The following is a 19105-nucleotide window of genomic DNA, read 5'->3' as shown; positions in this document are numbered from 1 at the left end:
AAATATTGAATAGCATTTTACCTGAATAATTGATTGGATTTGTACATAACGAGTGCAATGGAATTACCATTTATGCTAGTTTTTTCAAATGTTGTCTCTGTTATTGCCGTCCACCCTTCATTGGTTACTTGTGGGCACTTTTTTTTACTCCCACCTAAAATGAACGTTAACCTTCCGGCAGCATTTCTTTCACAAATTAATCTGCAAGGATTATCTCCAAACAATAACAGCCATAATATGATCTGCAGGAAATGTGGCTGCAATAGTGACAGACAGACAATACTTTGTTATTATTAATCTATTACTATACTGTCGATGATGACAGAGCTATGTGCAATTTACTTCAGTAAAATGTTAAATATTGTGTTCATGCCATGAGCACACACACCTATGCACAGTGAATGCAGATACAGAATCAAGCACATCATGCACTGTAAGAAGAAGAGAGATGTGCGCGCTAAAATTAAAAAGTACCACAAGGAAGGTCCTTCTCATCAAAAGACCGCTCATTTACTGGAATGTAGCTAATTCGGAGGAAAGTAGTAGTGGTATATGAATATTAATATAGTTAAATCATACTACATTGTGATTGGACCACAATTCAAAATACTACCGCTAATGCAGCGGTGATTGGACTGGTGCTTTGTGTGGGCGTGTTCACCGCTTTAACCTTAAAAACAGCAACAAACTTTCTTTGGCCAGACGTGTCAGTTTGTTGTGCAAATTGGTCTTTCTGGGAAGCGCATCTGTCTACAGCAACTTGCTCTGTGTTGGATATTTTGAAAACTGAAGATTCTTCACGGATTAAATTCGAAATGGACATAACCTTGAACTAAATCTACACAACTGTTTTTACTTCGGATACATTCAATTTATAAAAATGTTGGACAAACGTAGTGTTGAGCTGCAATTGGATCAAGAGGATGTCAAAGGAAAAAGCGGTAAGAATTTGGAGGTGTCAGTGCCATATGTTTTTCATTTAATGGCTTATTATGTGTCATTAATGTATGGTTCACGTTTGACTGGAATATCAAGGTTGATCAAGACAGGAGGCATAGCCAGTACAAATATTTGCTTTCACAACAAGCAAGACACATACCTAGTAATGACACAATGTAGTGAACACAGAGACAGTTTCTTACATAGCCTACCCTACATTACAATTCATTACAACTTTGACTATGTTTTGATGTATGTTATTTGACACCACAGGTAAAGAGTCCTTTGAGAAGCATTACCAATTCGGTGCGCTTCTTGGAAGTGGTGGATTTGGGTCTGTCTTTGCTGGTCAACGCATCTCAGATGGTCTGCAGGTACTTACAGCAAAATATTGTATTTCATTTTTTTCTTTCAAGTGACGAAAAAATAGTCAATGACATTAACAAAAATTCAAAACGTGTTTTTAGACCAACTTTAAAAAAAAAAATGGATATATGAACACTTGTTTATTTATCCTTAGGTGGCAATTAAGCAAGTTTCAAGTGACAGAGTGCAGCAATGGGCGCGATTGGTAAGTTATTTTTTTTTTTTATATGATTTAAGATATGCCTTTATGTCTTGTTGGGGCTTCTGCCAATTGTATTTTTTGTGTGGTTACCATTCTTGTACACCTGACAGTCTTGTCATGTGTGGAAACAAAAAGCTGGTATTTCATGCCCTCTGCTGGAAATGGAAGAGAAACCACATTTTGTTTTTTCATAACCGTGACGTAGTTGTAATTTTGTGGAAATTACGTGGTAGGGTTTTTCCTCAAATATATATATTATTTATTTTTGATTTTTTAGGAACTTAGTATCGGTACTTCCCCTGTCTGGACCAAAAAACAAATGTCAATATATGTAAAAATACAATTTTTATTCTCATGTGTTTTTGGAACAAGTATATTGATGCTGACCTAGTCATAATAATACTAACCCTCCCTCTCTCTGCCAACAGCCAGATGGACCCAACCTGGTACCCATGGAGATAGCCCTGCTCTTACAGCTGGGGGGTGGTGCAGGGGCAGGACCCTGGCACCATGGGGTGATCAGGATGCTGGACTGGTTTGAGGTGCCAGGACAGGGATTCCTCATCGTGTTCGAAAGACCACAACCCAGTCAGGACCTCTTTGACTTCATCACAGAGCGGGGAGCCCTGGACGAACCACTTGCACAAAGGTATATGACTGTTTCAAGTCAGTAGACCTATTTCACTCACAGGTTGATCATCTCCACTATGTTTCCATGTTTGGGAGGCTGCTGGGTTTTCGGTGCTCATCAATGTGATTTTATATGATATTCTAATTAAGGCTTCTTTTTCCAGGTTCATGCTCCAGATAGTGGAAGCGCTGCGGTTCTGTCAAGCACAGGGGATCGTGCATAGGGATGTGAAGGATGAGAACATTTTAGTCGACACTCGGACAGGAGATGTTAAGATCATTGACTTTGGCTCCGGTGCTCTGCTCAAAGACACTGCTTACACAGAATTTGAGGGTGAGTGAAAAACACTACTTATGATATCCATATGTACCCTTCTAAACTTATTTTTAGAAGTATTGATGCATCTTATTTTTTTTTGTTAGTAATGTAACCATCCCTTTCTCTCACTAGGCACCAGAGTGTACAGTCCTCCTGAGTGGATCCAACATCAACACTACCATGCCCGGTCCCTGACTGTCTGGTCACTTGGAGTGCTTCTCTTCGACATGGTTTGCGGGGACATCCCCTTCGAGAGGGACAGAGACATTGTGCAGGCCACGCCAAGTTTCACCAAACGCATTTCAAAAGGTACATTACTACATAGGCCTATTCTTACTATCTGACAACATTTCTAGGGCAATGACAGAACAAATTCTGGATTTCATTTCTAAATACAATTCATCATGACTGAACCCCCCCCCCCCCCCCCCCCCCCAGAGTGCCAGTCTTTGGTTCGTTGGTGCCTTGCCTACAGACCAGAAGATCGGCCAAGCTTAGAAGAGATTTTACTCCATCCCTGGATGGAGTCATCTAACGACAGTGGAGACTTGCATGGGGATCACAACTCTTTGCCAAGCCAGTCAAGCCTATGATTCCTGGATACTATTGGGTGGCTAAAGAAACTTCAGATGCCTTTTAATTAAGATCACTCTTATCTTATATTCACTGTGCTTAACTTATCAAGTCCCCCTATGGAAAGCTATTTATTTATAATTTTGTGGTGTTGCAATACTATTTTAATTTGACAATTATTATACAAAAAATACTGCACTAATGTATTACCTTTGTACAAAGAAATGTATCACACACTTATCTTGAGCCAAGGCAAACTATTTCTAAATTATCTTCATAAGTGTTACAAAACGGCACATTCCATAGTAATATATTGGGAAGAGACATGTAATGCTTTATTCTTTTTTGAAATCATTTATGGGTATTTATTTCAATTACTATTTATTTATCTTTAGGGTTGGACTTTCTGTTTACATCAGTTATACTGGAGGCATGTCGAAGTTTCTGATACCATTTGATTCTATTATTTAATGTGATTTGGTTGAGATCACATACTTTTCCATGTGAAGACCTGGTTTTACAGGTTATTTAAGTTACCTCGTTTCAAGAGGAATAGAGGACTACAAAACAACAGTAATCCGGAGCACTATGGATATCTTAAATTTTCCATGGATTTTGTCCTGATGGTTTGGTAGTGACACAGGCAAGGCAACATCTCTATGGACACGCAAGTCAGGCTCATACGCCTCATACAATGGACTTATTCGCTGGAGCTGAGTAGTCTTGGGAATGGGACATTGACACTGTTTTCTCTGCAAAAGAATATTTGCATATTATTTTGGAACTTAAACACATTTAGAATGTCAAATAGTATCCAGGATGTAATACTATCCTTCAGGATTGACCTTTAGAATGTCTGTGTAATTTTTTGTGATGGGCAGGCCTCCAAGGGTTTTATCAACACCACAGCAATGAATCATCCAAGAATGTGTCCAAACCAGAAAATAAACTGGATGATCTTTCACGTACTTTATCTTGGAGGGAAGTTCAAATCTGTGCTTCCATTTTCCTTCCTAGGACATATGTTCTTGTTTTCTGTGGAGTTTGAAGGTTTACCTGAAGTAAATGCCTCAGTGTTTTAACCAGTGACTGTTCTAGACAATAGACAGCGTTCAAAACTGGGTGATTTACTTTTGTGTTATTTATTTACTTTTATTCTATTGTTGCAAGAGGAACCCACATGACCAATTGTATGTATATATGCTGTTGTTTAAATTTTGATGAGACTTCATCGTATGCCTTAATCTAAATCCTACCTTAATGATGGGACTGTAACGACAAACATTTTCCCTTTCCAAAAACATTCATGACTCAATTTACCCAATGGAAGAGAAATCTACATTGAAATCTTGTCATGAAAATGGGATAAAAAAAACATAATTCCACTTGATTGTTTAAAACTATCATTGACATAATCATAGTCAATGAGCTGAGGTAGCATCGTCATATTTGTTGTAAATACTTATGTATTGTTTTATACACTGCCAGTTGTCACAAATCTCTTTACATTAAATGAGAATTTCAGGAGACACATTCTGTCAAATTCTTGATTCTTAAGTGTACATAAAGGCTGTCAGTGTTTCTCTCTACTGTTTGGTATTCATTAATCATGATTTCACAAGATTAGACCTCACTCATTTGGAGAGCCTTTGTAATAAGTCAAACACATATAGGAAGGATAGGCCTCCATTTAAAGGGCTTGATAGCAGTTGGAAGTTTGAACCATCACTGAGTTTTTATATCAAAACGAATGACAGCACTCATAAACAAGCAATGGGGTGTCCCTGACAAAAAAAAGATGACCGTTTTGAAACTGCAGTAATGGCAGTCGACTATGGTATTTTGGACACAGTAATTGCAGAATAACTGCAGTGTACTGCAGTTATAATGCACTGTAACTACAGTTACACTGCAAAACTACTGCCTTAAATAAAACTGTGGGATCATACTGCAGTTATACTGCTCTGTAACTGCAGTTACAATGCAAAATTACAGCAGTAAAAAAAACTATGGCATCATACTGCAGTTAAACTGCACTCTGACTGCAATCTTTTTTTGTAAAAGTCAAGGCAACCACAGGGCAGAATGGTTTAGTACCTCACCCTGTGGGCAAGCACCAGTACTGTGTGTGTGAAAGGCAGTTTTGTGACTGTTGGTTGACACTTTTGGGATATTTAAGAAGCTTGAGGATCGTATAAATTGGTATGGGTCCATTAGAGGATCAATTTTAAGATCCCAGTCTGTCCTGGTTGTACAATGATCAACCAACCATATTCAGCATATCAAACTTGGTTTCTCTCATCAAAGACAGGCGGACCATTAGTTGATACTTTCTTTCACAGCTCTAGTGCAATGCTGCCGTAGCCTATAATTTGAGTCTGGTGTAATCATTTTAGGCTAATGTTGAAATACGGTAGTCGTGTTTATGGTCTGCAGAAGATGAGGACAGTAATGGCGGTTAATTGGCGAGTTCGTTATGTTTGCATCGACGTTTTTTTTTTAGACCATTCCATTGGTCCTATCAATACCACCGAACGACGGAGATGCTGTCCCTCAACCCAACAACCAATAGGATCATCTGTACTGGAAGCTCTGGGGGTTTTGTGAATGTGCCAGCGAACAAGGAAATGATTGTGAAGTAAAAACGAAAAACAACACATCAGTGTTTTAATCGTAACGTGGAATGGCTCAGCTAGTGGGGTTGGGAATCCTAGCACTCGTTGTCAGTTGACGTGTGAAAGGGGCTGCAACAGCAATTGGACGCAATCTAGCTACCAGTGCTAAATTAGCTAACATTAGGTGAAAGTCAAAGGCAAGGAATTAGCTCGCTGGCTAGGTGACAATACATTCCAGTTCACATAACGTCAATGCCAACATGGCAGGGGGCAACAACAACGGCCAAGGGACAGGAGTCGGAGAGGAGAAGACGGCTTCTCCTAGACAGAGTGAAGGTAAAACTATATTTTGTTCAGCTGCTAGTTAGCAGGATGTTTAGCTGACTGCACTGTGTTGATTTGCTAGCCATGCTAGCTCATTTAGCTAACGTTAGCTAGCTAACTATACAGCTACAGCAGTGTCAGTCAGTGTATCCGGTGGCTCGTATCTAACTATTTTAAAATAGCTACCTAGTTCATTAATAAAGTATCCAGGCAGAGGATATGGCCTGTTATTCGGCGTTTATATATATATATGACTCTGAAAGTTGCATTCAAAACGTTAGCTATAACCTCTTTCATGCATTGAGCCTGTGTGTGTGTTGTAACTTTGGTGATGTGGAACTTTTCTTTCTCTGTCTTTACAGCCAGGTGAGGGTGGGGTTAGAAACTCCTCACACCTGTTTGAATTAACTGCGCCTTAATGTAACTAATATGAACCAACCAAACAAGTCAGACAACTAGAAGGAAAATGTGAAAAGAGTAATCTTTTATCATACAGTAGGCAGATATTAATCATTGTAAACTGTGTGGTTCGAGCCCTGAATGCTGATTGGCTGACAGCGGTGGTTTATCAGATCTTATACCAACGGGTATGACAAAGCATTTATTTTTATTGCTTTAATTACATTGGTAACTAGTTTAAAATAGCAATAAGCCATTGTGGGTGTTTGTGGTATATGGCCAATATACCACGGCTAATGGCTGTATTCAGGCACTCCGAGTTGCGTGGGGCGTTAGAGACCAGCCCTTAGCTGTAGTATATTGGCTGTATACCACACCCCCTCGGGCCTTATTGCCTAAATAAGGCACGGTATAAATCAGCACAGTAGTTTGTTATATGTTCTGTTTGCTTTTGAAAGTAAAAGTGAAATTGAAAACATTATTGGCATTGTTAAATTCAATTTTCATAATAGCAAACTAGGACTGATGTTTTGGTTTAGCAAGTCATTTTGTTTGGTTACCAAGGCAACAACTGTAGCTATCTGCTTAAACATGCCAGCTAGCTACTTCAGTGCATGTTGAACACATTTCTAGCGACAAATGTGTTAAATTATAGCCATGGTATTTAAGTGATAATGCCCTCGAAGCCGGTGTTTTGGAGGATATATTGGCACGGGTGTTGTTAGGCCTGAGATGGCAAACCGTACCAATATATCCTCCAAACACCGGCTTTGAGGGCATTATCACTTTTATACAACATATTCAAATAATGATTGACATATTTTCATAAACGTTATTTGGATTAATATCTTCCTTCTACAAGTTATAGTCCCTACACATCTAGGGTTGCAACCCAAGCCGGCTGTTCGTTTGTTCAATCAGTTCGGTTGCCAGAGACGGGACTCAGTCGTTCAGTCTTTTTGTTCTGCATCTATGGACGTGACCCAGTCGTAGCCATATTGGCTGGCAACGTTCTTATCCCTTGCTATCAAATAAACGTCACAATGCAGGTGTTGTCCTAACCGCACCATATTCCTGCCGAGATAGACAGCGGGCTGCCATTAGACCACTCAAGACTTCCTACCACAAAATCTACCACTGTTTACACAGCAGGAATATGGTACAGTTTGGACAAAAGTTGGATTCAGATGTTTCTTTGATAGCTAGGAACAACTTCACTTTATGTCTGATAAGTAAAATTCTTAGAAATTATACATATGGTTTTGTTGATAGGAAACTTTTTTGGGGGGTGACGACAGCGGCGTTCCAACCAATACACAGACTCCCGAAGTTGTCCCAAAGCTATGCTCTGTCTATGTCTTGTGAGAATAGATTTTCATCTGGTTCAACTGGCTTGGATTTTCAGCTATGCATGCAAAGTAGTCTAATGATGTCATCTGATGTTGTCTTCTTACTACAGTGAACAGAAAGCTGAAATACATCAGTTTGGCCATCCTTGTTGTCCAGAATGCCTCTCTCATCCTCAGCATTCGCTATGTCCGTACGCTGCCCGGTGATCGTTTCTTCACCACCTCTGCAGTGGTTATGGCAGAGGTGCTCAAAGTACTTACCTGTCTTCTCATCATTTTATTCCAGAGAAAAGGTAAGCCTCAATTATTGAATATTGAAACCCCCTAAGGTCAATGTCCGCGCCTGTACGGAAATGTAATTAGCATAATACAAAATCCCCAATAAAAATCTGTCAGTTTAAGTTCTAGATATGTTTTTTTGCATTGGATGCATCTCAATCCCCTGCATCCGTCTGTCGCACTTCCGCATCTGCTGGCAGAGCTGGAGCGGTGTTTGTCAGACCATGAGACATCTCGAAAATCGGTATTCTCACAAAATTGTCTGAACAGTTTGGCCTACAAACTATGGTGAACAGATGAGACTCTCACGAACACAAGGGTGTTCTCTGTTTTGCTCTATGACCCCCACAAGCGTCTTGAGACTTATCTGAAGTCGGTACAGCTGATCTGCCAACTTCTATCTGTACAGTTTGGGCTACAAAACTAATATGACGCCTCTGGGTAAAGGTGAGACTCACGAACATGTACAGTGCTTTCAGAAAGTATTCGGACCCCTTCCCTTTTTCCACATTTTGTTATTTTACAGCCTTATTCTAACATGGATTAAACAATTATTAATCTACACACAATACCCTATAATCACAAAGCAAAAAGTGTTTTTTAAACATTTTTGCAAATGTATTAAAAATAAAAAAGATACCTTATTACACATAAGTCCCTTTGCTATGAGACTCGAAATTGAGCTAAGGTGAATCCTGTTTTCATTGATCGTCCTCCATTGATCATATTTCTACAACTTGATTAGAGTCCACCTGTGGTAAATTTAATTGGTTGGACATGATTTGGAAAGGTCCCACAGTTGATAGATTTTGCTCTGACGTGCACTAAGCCATGAGGTTGAAGGAATTGTCCGTAGAGCTCAGACAGGATTGTGTCGAGTCACAAATTTGGGGTAGGGTACCAAAACATTTCTGCAGCATTGAAGGTCCCCAAGAACACAGTGGCCTCCCTCATTCTTAAATGGAAGAAGTCTGGAACCACCAAGATTCTTCCTAGAGCTGGCCGCCCGGCCAAACTGAGCAATCGGGGGAGAAGGGCCTAGGTTAGGGAGGTGACCAAGAACCAGATGTTCAGTCTGACAGAGCTAAAGACTTGGCTGTGGAGATGGGAGAACATTCCAGATGCGCAACCATCTCTGCAGCACTCCACCAATCAGGTGTTTATGGTGGAGTGGTGAGACGAAAGCCACTCCTCATTAAAAGGCACATGACAGCCCGCTTAGTTTGCCAAAAGGCACCTAAAGAACTCAGATCATGAGAAACAATATTCTCTGGTCTGATGAAACCAAGATTGAACTCTTTGGCCTGAATAACAAGTGTCACATCTGGAGGAAACCTGGCACGATCCCTACGATGAAGCATGGTGGTGGCAGCATCATGAGCACTCAGGACCTCAGACTAGGGCGACGGTTCACCTTCCAACAGGACAATGACCCTAAGCACATAGCTAAGACAATGCAGGAGCGCCTTCGGGACAAGTCTCTGAATGTCCTTGACTGACCCAGCTAGAGCCTCGACTTGAACCCGATCGAACATCTTTGGAGAGACCGGAAAATAGTTGTGCATTGAAAGGATCTGCATAGAATGGATGAAACTCCCCAAATACAGGTTGGCTGTAATCGCTGCCGAAGGTGCTTCAACAAAGTACTGAGTAACTATTTTTTTTACTTCAAGGGGTCTTAAAATTCTAAATCAAATAGCAAAATTATGCTTGGTTTGACCTGTATTAAACATTCCATATAGCTTAGTAGAATGGGTTAATGTGTTGAACCAAGGAGTGTTGAACCAAGGAGCGCAGTCGTTGATAATATCAAACAGAAATGTTTTACAAGAATTCAGGGAGAACACCTCCAGAGCAGAAGCAAAGAACATGAATTGGAGACAGGCCCTTAATATTCTAATCAGACCGTACCCAATGTTCTACAAACATCAGCCTGAGAATCTTGTACGAAGTCAAAACAAAAGACAGTGACTTTGCCAGCTGCTACAGAATCAGTGTTCATAATGTCATCAATACAATAATAATCAGTGTGTCCTGGGTCCTTGTACCTTCAGTAGCCCAGACGTCAATCACTATCAAACGATATAACAACCCATAACATTCAGTAACAATTCTGCTACTGACCATCAACCAGTATACAAATGAATATAGCACTGGAAGCATTGTGTTAATTACTCTTAACTGAATATGAACTTTATTCATCTTAAATATTTCCATTTACATTGTGTTTACTGCAGATTTTTTTTTGGCATTGTTTTTAAAGTTCAATACTTGGCTAATTTGTGTTGTCAATACACATGACCTACCTGCAAAATGTAAATGTGTTGGTCGGCATTTTTACCTGTCCCTTACAATCAACTCGCTCTCTCCCTCTCCCAGGAAACGTAAAGGAGTTTATTGTATTGCACTACAACTCCATTGTCATCCAATACAAGGACACGCTTAAACTGGCTGTCCCAGCCCTCATCTATACCTTGCAGAACAACCTCCAGTATGTGGCTATATCCAATTTACCAGCAGCTACTTTCCAGGTTAGTTGCTCTGGCTGCCCGGTAATGAGATGATGTGTTTCTTCTAGCGTCACATCCTTGATTATGATATCTCATAGCAGATCACTTTACCACAAGCATAAACCCCTTGAGTACCCCACAATAGCCTATAATGCAATTTGTTTGTTTTTCCCCATACCCTCCTGTAAGCCTTTTTACATTTAAAAAAAAAATGATTTTAGTCTGCAATATGCTAAATGTATGTTGGTAAATGCTGTTTGGTTTAATGAATGTTGTGGTTATTTCTCCAGGTGACCTACCAGCTGAAAATTCTGACCACAGCCCTTTTCTCTGTGCTGATGCTGCGGAAGAGCCTATCACGGATTCAGTGGCTGTCCCTGCTCCTGCTGTTCGCTGGGGTTGCTATTGTACAACTGGAGCAGGAAGGAAAACGGAAGGAGACTACAGTCACTGGACCGAGCCAGAACTATGCCAAAGGACTGGTGGCAGTGATAGTGTCCTGCCTCTCCTCTGGCTTTGCTGGAGTGTACTTTGAGAAAATCCTTAAGGGCAGCTCAGCCTCTGTGTGGATGAGGAACATCCAGCTGGGCATATTTGGCACTCTACTAGGCCTGTTGGGGATGTGGTGGAACGATGGCCTTGCCATTGCAGAGAAGGGCTTCCTGTTTGGGTACACACCCATGGTGTGGGGCGTCATCTTTAACCAGGCTTTTGGGGGTTTACTGGTGGCGGTGGTAGTGAAGTACGCAGACAACATCCTGAAGGGGTTCGCCACTTCCTTTTCCATCATCGTCTCCACTGTAGTCTCTGTCTACCTCTTTGGGTTCCACGTGGACCTCCTCTTCACTCTGGGTGCTGGTCTGGTCATTGGAGCCGTCTATATGTATAGTCTGCCCAAAGCAGCTGCTCCCTCCCCGTCTACTGCTACCCTCTCCTCTTCCAGCCACAGTCTCGCCGACGGCGCTGGAGACTCAGAGACGGAAGCTTTCCTCCCAAAGTCAGTCCTGGTGAAATGAGCGATCTGCAATCCTGTCTGTCCTTCTCTTCTTCCTTTCAAATCTCATTATTTTTCCATCTGGACTAAAACAAACTTTGCTTTCCATCTTTATCTTTCTGCTACGGTACTTATATTTAATTTGGGAACTTCATATCAATAGATTTTTTTGATACAAATGGAAGGGGTAGGGCATCTCTGTATTTTAGTTCTGTAGATAGCCCAAGGTTGTTTTTCCTCAGACTATCCATCAGTTTATTCTGCCTATAATGGAATGGGTAGCCAGAGATTTTAACTCTGTTTTCGTGCAGTAGTCTGCTAAGTTTCAATACTTTCTGAAAGCACAAGAGGGTGAAGTATGAAAACTTGTGATATTCTTTTCATGTTAATCATGCCTCTGGGAATATCTTTGCTTTCAATACTTAGTTCTCTACAGACCCCTCTTTGCCTTAAACAATGTATTTTTAATCAAAAGAAAGCCTTACTACATATCCAGATGACTTGCCAGAGGACTTAAAATACAGCTGCAACTTTTGTGGTTTTTTAAATTTAAGTTATGGTCTTCAAGAAACCTAGTTACTTGGAGACAGCTCTTCAGACAGAGTCTGGCCATTCTACCATAAAGGCCTGATTTAGTGGAGTACTGCAGAGATGGTTGTCCATCTGAACTATAATGGAATATAGTTGAAAGATTTCCAATTGGCATGGGGACTTTATAAATGTCTGTAAACCTAGAAACTGAAAAGGAGTTTGAGGTGTTCCGGGAATTAATTTATTTCTGTCTGCTCTCGTTTGAGCTCTTCAGGTGTACTTTAATTTCTGAAGTAGACCCAACTAATCTAATCCCATCCTAACGGCACCTAAAAGAGAGGCTAGTTTAGGGTGGGCCGGGCTAGTTTGGGCACCACCTGAGCTAATGGTCATGCTGTGCCTTTTCTCTTTCATTTGTACAGTAATGATATCATTTGTTGACAAAAGTTGAAAATGTATAAATAATATCACATTTATAATTTAATTTTTTGCTTCGAATAATTGTGACAGCTTTGTGGAAATATGCTCATGCTCATATTTATACACAAACTGTTCTCTAAGATGTCTTTTTTTATTATTATTATTTTTTTTAGATATCAACTGGAGTTGATGGAATGTTTTAATGTTTTTTGTCAAAGTGGAAAGTGTTTGTCCCTGAGCAAAAAACACAGAGTAAACTGGACAAGTATCAAATGGTAAAGCATTAGTTGTGGGTGTTTTTTTTTTTTTACACTCAAGTCTGCTTTATTATCATATTAAATGAAGGAGCTTTTCTCTTTACATCGAAGTTAAATCCCAATGTTACCAGAGAATATTGAACATACTTGCTTAGATTTTGCAAGAATGGTTTCTTTAAAATCATCAAGCTGACAAGGACAATATACTGTATTTTTAGGCAGCTAAAATCATTTGTCATGAATTGGTTTATTTAGTTTTTTGTTTACTTTTGGGCTGTTGGTGTTGGATTGGGTTAGAAATTCAGATACAGCTGCTCATAGTCTTTTGACCTACAGCCAATTCATATAATTTAAAATGCATAAATAAGTAGGCCTGTATATAGAATTATATCTTAAGTCTGGGTTAGTATCATTGACTTTAAACAAATAAATTGATAGACTTATTAAAGGCAGTTTGAAAATGCTTTACAATTGTAATTCATAAGGCAGGTGATATTTCTCACAATTTGTCTGTGGTCATTTTTCAGTGTGAAATATCAGGAAAAAAACGAATTGATACAGTTTAGATCCAAGAAAAGTATTTATCTGAAATTTAAGACTATGTTCATGACTTAGCAATTTCTGTACACTCAGCAAAAGCATACTTTATTTAGTCATCAACATTTTACTACAGTATCCACATGCCTTTTGGCCTCTATGAGAAATGACCCGACCACCATATGCTGGAATAATTATTGCACACTTACGTGTTACCTATTTAAGTTATCTAAGAAATAGTATCTGGTCTCAGTATGATAAGGTTATCGTTGTGTTCCTCCTCAGAAAGACTATTAGCAGCTGTTCAATATGGGATGAATTTGTCTGCGTTCATTGCCTTCAATGTTGATACAGAGTCACTGGCCTCCACTTGGTGTCTTATTGTCCCACATCGCTGTTCAGCGTTGGATGCATTTATATCTGTGCGATATGAAATGAACGTATGAAGAAAAAGATAGTTATCATGGTTAGTTTGCACTTTTTATGAATGCCTCTTTGTACATACTTCTTTTAGTAAAACTTTTATAAAACGGGAGCTGGTTTCCATCCCTCTGTGGATTTTGTCTTAATTCATGTATACTGAACAAAAATATAAACGCAACATGCAACAATTTCAATGCTTTTACCGAGTTACAGTTCATATAAGGAAACAAGTCAATTGAAATAAATAAATTAGGCTCTAATCAATGGATTTCACATGAATGGGCAGGGGTGCAGCCATGGGTGGGGCTGTGAGGGCATAGGCCCACCCACTGGGGAGCCAGGCTCAGCCAATCAGAATTAGTTTTCCCCCCAAAAAAAGGCTTTATTACAGAAAGAAATGCTCCTCAGTTCCATCGGCTGTCCGGGTGGCTGGTCTCAGACGATCCCGCAGGTGAAGAAGCTAGATGTGGAGGTCCTGGGCTGACGTGGTTTCACGTGGTTGTGAGGCAGGTTGGACATACTGCCAAAATCAATCAAATTACATTGGAGGCGGCTTACGGTTGAGAAATTAATTCAATTCTCTGGCAATAGCTCTGGTGGACATTCCTGCAGTCTGCATTCCAATTGCACGCTCCCTCAACTTGAGATATCTGTTGTATTATGTTGTGTGACAAAATCGCATATTAGAGTGACCTTTTATTGTCCCCAGCACAAGCTGCACCTGTGGGAATGTTCATGCTGTGTAATCAGCTTCTTGATATGCCCCACCTGTCAGATGGATGGATTATCTTGGCAAAGGAGAAATACTCACTAAGAGGGATAAAAACAAATTTGTGCACAAAATTTGAGAGAAATAAGCTTTTTGTCTATATGGAAAATTTCTGGGATCTTTTATTTCAGCTCATGAAACATGGGACCAACACTTTACATGTTGCGTTTATATTTTTGTTTAGTATAATTGTAATGTAAGTACAAAATCCTGTGTCCCTTTATAAGTAAAGCTAACAAAATGTTAACACTGTAATATTATACTTGGTGCAGAGCACCACCAGGAATGTCATCACCGTGATCCAGTGCACTGTTGCATCCGTTTAAGTCATAAGGCCGTTCGTATCCCTGCATCATTTTCCAACGACGAATTATCGCCTGTAGTGACAGAGATGTCGAGAGATGCTATTGTCCATCAACGTTAAAAGACAACTATCCCAGTCAAACCAGTAACATCGGCTTGCCTACAATTTTTGCATGCTAAACTGGGAGTGAGAGACAAGTGAATATCAGGGGGGGGGGGGGGGGGGAATCAGGATAAACATCAGTCAACCATTTTTGTCGGAAGCGATACAGTACACTGCCTTTAAGAGTGTTTGACTTATAGTACCAGCCAAAAGTTTGGACACACCTACTCATTCAAGGGTTTTTCTTTATTTTTTTTATTATTTTCTACATTGTAGAATAATAGTGAAGACAAACTATGAATTAACACATGGAATCATGTAGTAACCAAAAGTGTTAAACAAATTAAAATATTTTAGATTCTTCAAAGTAGCCACCCTTTGCCTTGACAGTTTTGCACACACTCAACCAGCTTCATGTAGAATGCTTTTCTAACAGTCTTGAAGGAGTTCCCACATATGCTAAGCACTTGTTGGCTGCTTTTCCTTCACTCTGTGATCCAACTCATCCCAAACCATCTCAAATGGGTTGAGGTCGGGTGATTGTGGAGGCCAGGTCATCTGATACAGCACTCCATCACTCTCCTTCTTGGTAAAATAGCCCTTACACAGCCTGGAGGTGTGTTTTGGGTCATTGTCCTGTTGAAAAACAAATGATAGTTCCACTAAGTGCAAACCAGATGGGATGGCATATCGCTGCAGAATGCTGTGGTAGCCATGCTGGTTAAGTGTGCCTTGAATTCTAAATAAATCACAGTCACCAGCAAAGCACTATCACACCACCTCCTCCATGTTCCACGTTAGGAACCACACATGCAGAGATCATCCGTTCACCGACTCTGCATCTCACAAAGACACGGCGGTTGGAACCAAAAATCTCCAATTTGGACTCATCAGACCAAAGGACAGATTTCCACCGGTCTAATGTCCATTGCTTGTGTTTCTTGGCCCAAGCAAGTCTCTTCTTATTGGTGTCCTTTAGTAGTGGTTTCTTTGCAGCAATTCGACCATGAAAGCCTGATTCAGCAGTCTCCTCTGAACAGTTGATGTTGAGATGTGTCTGTTACTTGAACTCTGTGAAGCATTTATTTGGACTGCAATTTCTGAGGCTGGTAACTAATGAACTTATCCTCTGCAGCAGAGGTAACGTCTTCCTTTCTTGTGGCGGTCCTCATGAGAGCCAGTTTCATCATAGCGCTTGATGGTTTTTGCGACTGCACTTGAAGAAATGTTCCAAGTTCTTGAAATGTTCCTGATTTCCTGACCTTCATGTCTTAAAGTAATGATTGACAGTCATTTCTCTTTGCTTATTAGAGCTGTTATTGCCATAATATGGACTTGGTCTTTTACCAAATAAGGCTATATACCTGTATACTGTATACCACCCCTACCTTGTCACAACACAACTGAATGGCTCAAACGCATTAAGGAAAGAAATTCCACAAAACAAGGCACACCTGTTAATTTAAATGAAAAAGGGTGGCTAATTTGAAGAATCTCAAATATAAAATATATTTTGATTTGTTTAACACTTTTTTGGTTACTACATGATTCCATGTGTATAAAGAAAAACCCTGGAATGAGTAGGTGTGTCCAAACTTTTGACTGGTACTGTATATTTCAATGTTTATAATGTGATCGACCAGCTGTGCCTTGGCTTGCCCTATCTTAACATTCCCCACACCAGTGTCTCAGTTCTACCATGGTTATGTCACATATGTGTGTGTGTATATATATATATATATATATATATATATATATATATATATATATATATATATATTCAGTGTTTATTGAGCTTTTCGCTACCCTATTTTCTGAGATGTACGGTTCTAAAGTTCTCCCCAGGGAGAATGTTTATTTTCACATTAGTTCATGTGAGACAATAACATGTCATTTCTTTTTGATACGGTTGTTATTGTATTTGCTTAGGACAGAACAAAGATCTCTTCTTGAAAACAATATCTGACTGGTGCTTTGTGTTCCATTTTCTCTCTGTTCCTAGGGCCTCTGAAAAGGAAAAAGGATGCTAAGAAAGTGCTTCACGTCTGAAGGCATACCATGCCTGCATCTCATGCCAAAGTGATGTTGAAAGGAAAATTATTACAAATGCCTTCTATTAATTTAATTGAAATTCCTATACTAGCAGATCTGTTGGAGATGTTTGCCTCGGATGCGAATGGGTATTGTATGAAGAGAATTACGTTATCTTTTAATCATGCTTAGTTTACATGTAACAGATCAGGAGTTGAAACTTCCTTTGTAGAAAATATTTCCTTACACTGTTGCCTTACTATTTATCTATATAACATTAACATGAGTTCTTGTTAAAAAATAATTTTCTGCTCCGTATCTACCCATTTATAACAAGTATTATTTAATTCCCATAAGATTGTTGAATAGTGTTTAATTATTAGTTGTATGATGTGTGTGATGCATTGAAACACTAATATCAGCCTTTAATGTAAATCTATCACGGCCTATATTTTACTTTTAATGTGTTTGTTCAACACCCAGCTAAGCAAAACTGAAAATGTGTTAAAGGCAGCAGGTAGCCTAGTGTTTTAGGGGGTTGGGCCAGTAACCGGAAGGTCGCTGGTTCGAATCTGTAGCCAATTAGGGGGGGAATCTGTCGATGTGCCCTTGAGTTACTTAATTACTCCTGTTAGTTGCTCTGGATAAGAGCACCTGCTAAATAAATGTAAATGTTTTGACTTTTATTTGGGTTGAAGAGAGGCCATGATCATTTGGCGCCATCTACTGAACAATATTTTTATATGTCAGCTTTGAATGTTTTTTATTTTTATTTGACTAGTAAGTTGGTTAAGAACAAATTCGTATTTACAATGACGGCCGACCAAAAGGCAAAAAGCCTCCTGCGGGGACGGGGATTAAAAATATAAATATAGGACAAAACACACATCACGACAAGAGAGACACAACAACACTACATAAAGAAAGACCTAAGACAACAACATAGCATGGCAGCAACACCATATTACAACGTGGTAGCAACACAACATGGCAGCAGCACAAAACACTGTACAAACATTATTGGGCACAGAAAACAGCTAAAGGGCAAGGTAGAGACAACAATACTTTACGCGAAGCAGCCACAAGTGTCAGTAAGAGTGTCTATGATTGAGTCTTTGAATGAAGAGATGGAAATAAAACTGTCCCGTTTTAGTGTTTTTTGCTGCTCGTTCCAGTCACTAGCTGCAGCTAACTGAAAAGAGGACCGACCCAGGTGCTTTGAAGACATTTAATATAATGTGACTGACAGAACGGGTGTTGTATTTGGAGGATGAGGGCTGCAATAGATATTTCAGATAGGGGGAGTGAGGCCTAAGAGAGTTTTATAAATGAGCATCAACCAGTGGGTCTTGCGACGGGTATACAGAGATGACCAGTTTACAGAGTAGTATAGAGTGCAGTGACGTGTCCTATAAGGAGCATTGGTGGTAAATCTGATGGCTGAATGGTCAAGAACATCTAGCCACTCGAGAGCACCCTTACCTGCCGATCTATAAATTACGTCTCTGTATGGGTAGGATGGTCATCTGAATAAGGGTTCGTTTGGCAGCTGGGGTGAACGAGGAGCGATTACGATGGAGATAACCAAGTATAGATTTAACCTTAGCTTAGCCTGTAGCTTTGATATGTGCTAAAAGAACAGTGTACCGTCTAGCCACACTCCCAAGCACTTGTATGAGGTGACAACCTCAAGCTCTAAACCCTGAGAGGTAATAATCACACCGGTGGAGTCGGGCGTTTTTAATGTTAATGCGCATGACAAAAACATGATTTGGGAGACGTGTGTGTAATTATTGCCTAATAACTATGAATGAAATTAAATACATGTCCTAGTTTTATGTCATGCAAACTGAAATATTTTACAAAATTGTCAATGTTGGTTCAAGCTTTCTCATGCTTAGATGTCAAAATATTTTCTTTGCCTTTTCTTTTTTTCTTTAATGATATGTAATGTATTAGTAAAAAAAATTTTTTTAAACATATTTCTTCACTTACCAGAACATTTTTGTTGACAATAGGGCCCACTAACATGTTATGGAAGGATACAAACCTCTAAAATGGTCGTCACTAGTTACCACAGCCACAAAGTCATAATTCCCGCCCATTTCTACAATTTATCTTCTTAAAATATGATTTTAAACCAACCTTATGCCTAACCCTAACCTTAAGTTATGACCAAAAAGTACATTTTTGTTTTCATGAATTTTTACGATATAGCATTTGTGGCTGTGG

General features: G+C 39.6%; 2 protein-coding genes across 3 annotated transcripts; both read left to right on the top strand.

Annotated features, from left to right (window-relative positions):
* Positions 1-686: 686 nt before the first annotated feature.
* Positions 687-4558, top strand: pim2 (Pim-2 proto-oncogene, serine/threonine kinase). The gene is made up of 7 exons (XM_055932398.1): positions 687-941; positions 1213-1313; positions 1460-1510; positions 1936-2156; positions 2302-2471; positions 2589-2765; positions 2895-4558. Exons 1-7 carry the CDS (start codon positions 881-883, stop codon positions 3047-3049), a joined length of 936 nt encoding a protein of 311 aa, XP_055788373.1. The 5' UTR covers positions 687-880; the 3' UTR covers positions 3050-4558.
* A 981-nt stretch (positions 4559-5539) lies between these two features.
* Positions 5540-17559, top strand: slc35a2 (solute carrier family 35 member 2). Of its 2 annotated transcripts, none has more exons than XM_055932392.1 (5): positions 5540-5980; positions 7827-8009; positions 10375-10526; positions 10796-11502; positions 16845-17559. In XM_055932392.1, the coding sequence occupies exons 1-5, from the start codon at positions 5905-5907 to the stop codon at positions 16870-16872; spliced, it is 1146 nt and encodes a 381-aa protein (XP_055788367.1). In that variant the 5' UTR covers positions 5540-5904; the 3' UTR covers positions 16873-17559. The 2 variants fall into 2 exon arrangements, 1 of the variants encoding a protein (XP_055788367.1); XR_008760517.1 differs by having other exon boundaries at positions 5542-5980; positions 10796-13710.
* Positions 17560-19105: the final 1546 nt, after the last annotated feature.

This window comes from Salvelinus fontinalis, chromosome 8, assembly GCF_029448725.1.
Source record: "Salvelinus fontinalis isolate EN_2023a chromosome 8, ASM2944872v1, whole genome shotgun sequence".
Lineage (NCBI taxonomy): Eukaryota > Metazoa > Chordata > Actinopteri > Salmoniformes > Salmonidae > Salvelinus > Salvelinus fontinalis.
Note: the sequence above shows the minus strand (reverse complement) of the source record. Positions and strands in the feature narration are given on the sequence as shown.